At 32.4% G+C, this 8,210-nt stretch overlaps 1 protein-coding gene across 8 annotated transcripts in view; it reads left to right on the forward strand.

The window, feature by feature from the left end:
* The window catches only part of POSTN (periostin), a 34,298-nt gene extending 29,807 nt beyond the window's left edge, over positions 1 to 4,491 (forward strand). For all 8 annotated transcript variants that reach the window (XM_067713315.1, XM_067713318.1, XM_067713316.1 and 5 more), the window contains 2 exons: positions 2,092 to 2,133; positions 3,689 to 4,491. In XM_067713315.1, the coding sequence (XP_067569416.1) occupies positions 2,092 to 2,133; positions 3,689 to 3,726 (80 nt within the window). In that variant the 3' untranslated portion in view covers positions 3,727 to 4,491. The remainder of the gene's footprint in view (positions 1 to 2,091; positions 2,134 to 3,688) is intronic.
* Positions 4,492 to 8,210: the final 3,719 nt, after the last annotated feature.

The raw sequence follows: 8,210 nt of genomic DNA on the forward strand, positions 1-8,210 counted from the left end.
GGAAGGTTTTGACAAATCTGCCTGTATTAACATGTAAAGATTTATGGCTTCTGTAGAGAACATAGGATCAGGTTGTAGGTCTGGCTTCCAATCTGGGTTCCAACTTGAACTAACTTGTATTATAAATTGATGCTTTCCTGCCTTGCTTTCTTAATCTGAAAAGTGGGGATAGTAATGTTACCTACACATAAATGAATCAATATGTGAAAAGCACTTGGAATAATGTTCAGCGCATATAAACTCTCAGTGATGTTAGCTACTATGAGGATTACGGTCAATTAACGTTAACATGGTCAACAAAGTAATATTTTACACTCTAAATTTCCAAAGTCATAGCCATGTAAAAATGCAAAAATCTTGCAAATAAGTGAGCTGAAGCATTTTGTATGTTTCAGGAAACATGTGGTGGAGAGGAGCATTTTTGTGGGATTGTTCAATGATTAATTTATCTTGCCATATTTAGCTTCTCTAAACACGACCTAATACAAGTGTCATTCAGTTTGAGATGGCAGAGGGCCACTGAGCGCAAATCTGGTTTTCTGCACTTTAATCAAGCTTTTCTTCCAGAGATGTTTGTTTGCCACAATGAACACTTCTTATTTTGATTTTATCATAGCCAAATAATAATAAATCAACAAGTTAGTTAATTGGATATATATTAATTGGATGCTGCCAAATTTATAAAAGAAAATCTGAGTGTAAGTGCTTGTTTTGAAAAGTAATGTCAAAATATTGTTTTAAATTGCATAATAAGTGCTCTTTGGAATTTAATAAGTCCATTATAAACAATGCTTTTTGTTCACTGCTTAAAGACTGGATCCATCTTTTCATGGCAACATTTTATAAGCCATTTTTTGTGACCAAGTAAACCTGAAGTTAAGAAAAATATATCAACTGGAGCATATTCCATAATTCAGACTTTTCTATCTCACATAAACTTTCCCTCACTAATCCAACCTAATGAGGTTTTCTCTAGTTCTGTATTTTATTATAGTATTAATATAGTGTGATAAATGGTTATGTATCTTATATTCTGGGGGGAAAAAAGACATGTTGGAAATATGCTATGTAGACAGAAACAGAATTCTTCAAAAAATGCTTAATGTTTCTTTCCCTTTTTTTTAAACTTGATATTATACAGCCCACAATACTGTTGGTGATAGTCTCATGTCTTATTTTTCATGGGATTTCAGAGAATTGAATATATATATAAAACAAAAATTTTGACTTCATTGTTGAGTGTAGATGATACATAAAAATCAAGAATTCAAAACTTGGAGTAAAAAAGGTAAGCAGAGAAAGAAAGTCGCCATAGGGACCACACTTATTCATTGATCTCAAATGTCCAACGACAGAGTGAAAATGTGAATTTAGGTTGACCAAGTGGTCTTGACAATGATTTAAAAGAAAAATGAGGAATTGGGAAGTATTTTGCAACTATAACAACAAAAAACTGCATTGTTATGAGACACTTAAAATTCTAAAATAAGAAAGATTTTATTATTTTTAGCTACTTAACTTTTAAATGGTCTTGTAGGATTGGAATTAAATTGGGGAGTATGTTGGCACACACTTCCTGAATTGATTACTGGTATATTTCTAGAGTTATGATATTTTGTTGTCCTCATGTATTATAAGTTGATCATAGATTAATTTACAATGAGAATTTTACAGAGGCAGAAGTCTGATACATCACAAATAGGAATGACTGGAAAAAATGAGTGGATATCTCTGGGAAGATACTTCTGCTAAACTTTATAGAATGTTAGACATCCTTTCATCATAAAGTGATGCTTTTCATAAAAAGGGTGAAAAAGTCATGTAAGTCACTCCATGCAACAATGGAACATCATCTGGGGTGCTACATGCCATAATAAAACAATATGTTTTGCAAATAGTAAACATTCATTATGATATATGGAAAACAAATGTCTGTTTGTTGCCAGTGCAAAAGTCTCACTACTCCAAAAGAAATCTACATGTTTACATGATGTTTATTTAAAACTTTATACTCTTCTGATCAACTATGGTTTCCTGTCTCATATTAGTCATAATTTCAAAGTATTTTTAACTAAAGCTATTTAATTTCAGACACACCTGTGAGGAAGATACAAGCCAACAAAAGAATTCAAGGTAAATATATTGACTATGGTAATTTGCATATATGACAAACCTTTTGTTATATTAAGACAAACCAAAGAAAAGGAGAGTATTCTAATATATTTTATTTTGAGCAAAGTATTCTGATGATATGAATCAGAAAATAAATCTTTCACTATTAATAGAATATAAGAAAAACAAATGTTAAAAGAAAGGCAATTATACTCATGTAAAGTTCTAGACATACTGAACCACTGAGGTAGACTCAAGTAGAATTAATTTGAAAAGAAACCCTTGAATACCAGAGTTGAGCAAAAATGGGTAGCAGGTAGACCTGAACTCTGTGAAACTATTATTTAAAATGAGGCTACAGTTTGAGACAAAAATAAATTCAAAACTGTATCTACTGTACACACATAGAAAATGATTAATATAGGTACGTACAAAATTTTGATATAATGTGTAGGTTATATACATGTATATATCACCCATGCACTATAATTTTCTTTATAACTTTATTTATGTGCATTTTCTAATCTTCCACATAGGTTACCTTACATTCTGATGCATTCAAAACTCAAAGATTTCCCTTGTGGAACTTAAAATAATTACATATTTGGAATTTCTAAGATAATTATATACTAATAGTCAAAAGAAGTTGAAGGCTTATGAATGCATTATAGGCATATCTGATTTTAACCCAGTCCAATCTAGACATTTGAAACTAAAGACTCAATTGTACACATAATTTTTTTTTTATTGGAGTAAAATTGCTTTACAATGTTGTGTTAGTTTCTGCTGTACAATGAAGTGAATCAGCTAAATGTATACCTATATCCCCTCCCTCTTGGACCTCCCTCCCACCCACCCCCCATCCACCCAACTAGGTCATCACAGAGCACTAAGGTGAGCTCCCTGTGCTATAAAGCAGGTTCCCACTAGCTATTTTACAAATGGTAGTGTATTTATGTCAAACAATCTCCCAATTAGCCCCTCATTCCCCTTCCCCACCCCATGTCCACATGTCCATTCCCTATGTCTACATCTCTATTCCTGCCCTAGAAATAGGTTCATCTGTAAGATTTTTCTAGATTCCACATCTATGCATTAATATACGATATTTGTTCTTCTCTTTTGGGCTTAGTTCACTCTGTATGACAGACTCTAGGTCCATCCACATCTCTACAAATGACCCAATTTTGTTCCTTTTTATGGCTGAGTAATATTCCATTGTATATATGTACCACATCTTGTTTATCCATTCATCTAACGCAGGACATTTAGGTTGTACACATAATTTTTAACTGAAGGCTTTATCACAGATTTCTTCTAAACATGAAAATTCATCCAAATTTTCTAAGGAACTAAAATCATCACTTTAAATTATTATTTTCATATACCTTTGATCAAAAGAGGACTTGGTTTTATCATCATAACCAGAATATATTATTAAGAAAACAATCTAACATTTATTATAATAAGAAATGATGGTCTTTTATAGATATAGTTATGCATAAAATATCATATTCTTAAACACTATAGTTTCATCACATTTACAATCTATATGCTCTCCCTTCTTCCTAATCAGGATCTAGAAGACGATCAAGGGAAGATCGTCCTCAGTGAAAATCCAGACACCAGACAACAAAGTTTACAAAGTCCTAAATCAACAACCTGATCTTAAAGGAAAAATATGAGAGCCACGCTGACGTGAAGAAATGAACCACCAGCACAAAAAAGCAATCACTGAACAATTCTGAATGCAAATATAGTATTTTTTTTTTCTGAATGAGAAACAGGAGGGAAATTGTGGGCTTAGCCTCCTGTGGGATAGAATCTGAGGGAAACGTAACAACCTTACAGGCTTTTACATCTTGACATTAAAATTTCTGGCTAACTCTGGAATCCATGAGAGAAAATCCTTGCCACTGGATTAATTACAGTTCAAATCTCAGAGTGGTGAGCTGTTATCCCCTTGAGAAGATTGAACCTTGAATAATGGATAGATAAAATGCATGCAAGGAGTTACCTCTCAATGGGAAATGGATAAATAAAAATGGGTGCTTAGTATAAAAAAAATAATAAGAAAACCAAAACTTTTGTATCAAAAAGGTTTGCACATTTGTAATACAATGTGGGTTTACCAGAAAATTATGTTATTTCTACAACTAATTTTGTACTCTTGAAATGTTTGTCTTATGCTTCTTGCAATACATATTTTTATCTCAAACATTTCAATAAATCCATTTTTCAGGTATAAAAAGAATTACTTCAAAGTGGGTAATTCAAAAAACTCAAGGTTTAAGTTAATAAGAGGTTTGGACTTGGGAACAGGACTTTATACCTCTTTTTTTTTATATAACAAATACTCATTAAAGGAAATTGAATGAATTTAGTGTTTTTCAAATTTTTAAAACTACTATGATATATAAATAATCATTATACAATGAAGCAATAATTAAACATCAACTGAGTACATAATATAACCCTGGAACTGTGCTAAGTTATGAGGATTCAAAAGAAGAATTAGACAACTACTGTCCTCAAAGGGTAAAAAGACAAATCAATAATCCACAATGTACCATGGGCTATAATAGAAGAATAAACAGCACTACAGGAGCTCAATTAATTATTCCTAGGCTTAGGCTAACATAGAAGGAGCCAAAGAGATGCCCTTAACAGAGACTTGAAGTAACATAAGAGTCTACTACATGAAAAAGGAGGGACAGAAAAATATTGGTTTGCTGAGAATGATAAAGAGATCAGTTTGATCTACTCAGATCTCAATAAATGTCATCCTTATCTTGGACTAGAGATAAGAGCAGACAGGGAATAGAACCCATACTGCTGAGAAACTGACTTGTGATAGTGTGATAAATTATATCATGCATTGAAAGTTGGTCATTGAGAGACTATAAAACTGAGGAAGACCAAACTAAAGATACCTCTTGGATCAGAGGCTCAGCCCTAGAGTAATACTAAAGGATCTGAAAAGATTTGAGGTAGCTGAAAAGCATTGGTTCTTTGAGGAGCAATTGAGGTAAGGAAGTGAGATATAAAGTTCTAATGGTGCCACTAACTGCGGAAGTCTGGGTAGCCTGGGTTTTCCAGAATGTTTCCTAGTCTGGACAGTGGTGAGATTTATGCCTAGCATTTAGAGCCCTTGCCAAGAAACAAAATGTCCTACCAACTCAGTACTCATGTAGAGAATCTTTGGACTGCAATCTAAACTGGACAGAGTGTGGCTGTGTTTTAACCAAAATGATTCAAAGGAAGTGGTTACGTAAGGTGGTGCTGGTAGAATATACTACATCATCATTAACACAGATGGCTATTCCAGACAGACAGCATGTTGTTAATAATCCTCTGGAAGATCACAGGTTGATTGAATAGAACAAAGAGTATACGGATTCATTCAGTTAGCTCCCTTCAGGGTTTGCATTTGATAATGAACCAGGTGTTGCAAAGTTCGACTTTGAACATGGTCATCGGAGACAGTAGGGATGAAACCGAGGGATATTTTTAAAGACTGTTACCTTTAATTTTAAGGCCCTGATGGGTTTTTTTGTACCATAGGAGAAAAGAAATCAGTATTTGAGAGTATACATACAAAAATCTAGCATGTATCTCTGGGAAAAGACAGCCAAGTGACATATGCAAATATAAAGATAAAATTTAAAGAGAAATTATTTATAAAATAGAAATAAATACAAATAAAAAGAAAGAAGGTTAAAACATATGAAAATAAACAATAATTTAAAACTTCAAAATAAGAATTTAAAATATGTAGGTAGATAGATCAATAGATAGATAGGTAGATAGATATCAATCTTCCTGGGACACTTTCTACAAATCAAAGCTGCAGAGTAGTACGTGTTTTACACACAATATTTATTCCTTTAAAAATTCTCAAGAGTCTTATTATCTCCAGTTTCATAAGAAAAACATGAGGCTCAATGACTTTACGTAACTTTTCTTACTTCTTTTGCACTGTACTCTTAAATCAGGCCATCAATCAGCTTACAACATGCCCATTACCCAGCAAGCATAAACTTGAATAGAGCAAACACATCTGTTTTTGAAATTGTGCTTACTCTGCACTACTTTATTTCAGCTCCTCTTCTAACCATCCTCTGCATAAGTGGCATTAAATTTAAGGCTGAATTTTAAAATAAGCCCTTCTAGTCAATCCTGATGCACAAGGTCCACCATCCTAACTTTGAGAAATATCGCTTTATAGAGATTTCTGCTGAGACCGTAGTATCCAAGCAACCAGTGATCTACTTTCTGTCACTATAGACACAGCATTTTCTAGACCTTTTATAAACTGAATCACATAGTATGCATGGCTTCTTCTTTGTCTGGCTTTCCTTTCTCTTGGATTAATATGTAGGAGTGGAATGGCAGGACCAGACGAAAGGAATAGGATTAAAGTTTTAGGAAACTGCCAAATCATACTCCAAAGGCGTTCTATTGTTTTGCATTCCCACCAGAAGTGCATGAGAGTTCCTGTTTCTCTTGCCAACACTTGACATGGTCAGTCTTTTTAATGTTAGGTTTTCTAATAGGTGTGTAGTGGTATCTCATTGTGTTTTTAATTTGCACTTTCCTAATGTATGTTTTTCATCTGCTTATTTGACATTTGTATATCTTCTTTGGTGAAGTGTCTGTTCAAATCATTTGCCAATTTTGAGTTGTTTTTTAAAAAATTATTATTGAGTTGAGAGTTCCTTATATATCATGGATACAAGTCCTTTATCAACTATATAAGGTGAAAATATCTTCTTATAGCATGGGACTTAACTTTTCATTCTCTTAGCATTGTTTTTGAAGATACCAAAGCCGATTTTCTTTTTTTTCCTTTTATGGATTTTCCTTTTGGTGTCATATCTAAGAAATCTTTTATTAACCAAAGATCACAAAAATTTTCTGTTTTCTTTTAGAAGTTTTTATTAGAATTAGGTTTTACATTGATGTATATGATCCATTCTGAATTACTTTTTGTTTATAGTACAAGGTATGAACCGAGGTTCTTCTTTTTTTCTATACATAGCCAATTATTCCAGCACCATTTTCTGAAAAGACTATCCTTTGTCTACTGATTTCCTTTTATACCCGTGTCAAAAATCCATATATTTGTGTATATATTTCTGTTTCTTTCTATTCTCTTCCATTAATCTATTTGTCTATCTTAATTGAAAAGTCACAATGACTGGTTTGAGATAAATCAATCAATCTGTTAGAATTAGTACTCCAACTCTGCTCATATTTCTCAAAGTTGTTCTGGTTATTTTAAGTTTTTACATTTCCAGATGAATTTTTTAATCAGTTTGGCAATTTCAACCAAAAAAAACAGATACCTGCTGGGCTTTGAAATTGTGTTGAATCTATGGATCAATTTGGGGATAATCAAAATCTTCACAAACCATGAACAAAATATATCTCTCTGTTTGTATAGGTATTCCTTAATTACCTTACCAATGTTTCATTATTTTAAGTGTACAAGTCTTGCACATCTTTTTGTAGATTTTCCTTAAGTACTTGATATTTTTGATGGTATTATAAATGGCATTGTTTTTATTTCAATTGCTGACTGTTTATTTTCTGTGTATTGATCTTGTATTTTGCAAACTTGTTAAAATCACTTATTAGTTCTAGTGACTTTTTGTAGATTCCATCATGTTTTCTACATTGACAAACATGTTGTCTTCAAATAAAGACAATTTTACTTTTTCCTCTGCCATCTTAATACCTTTAATATTTTCTTGCCTTACTTCATTGGTTGAAATTGAATAGTAGTATAATTTAGAATAGAAATGGCAGGAGTGGGCATTTTTTTGCTTCATGATCTTAGAGGGAAAACATTCATTCATTCTTTTAGCCTTAAGTATGATGTTTAGTTTCATGTTAGCATCACTACTTTTTCATAGTTCTCCATTATCAGGTTGAAGAAAGTGACTTCTATTTCAAGTTTGCTGAGAATTTTTATCAGGAATGAATGTTGAATTTTACCAAATGATTTTTCTGCATCTATTGGGATGATCATGTGGGTTTTTGTTTTTGACTTTTTTCAGTTTGACAATACGGTGAATTGAATGGAATTAATTTTG

This window comes from Pseudorca crassidens, chromosome 18 (assembly GCF_039906515.1).
Source record: "Pseudorca crassidens isolate mPseCra1 chromosome 18, mPseCra1.hap1, whole genome shotgun sequence".
Classification (NCBI taxonomy): domain Eukaryota; kingdom Metazoa; phylum Chordata; class Mammalia; order Artiodactyla; family Delphinidae; genus Pseudorca; species Pseudorca crassidens.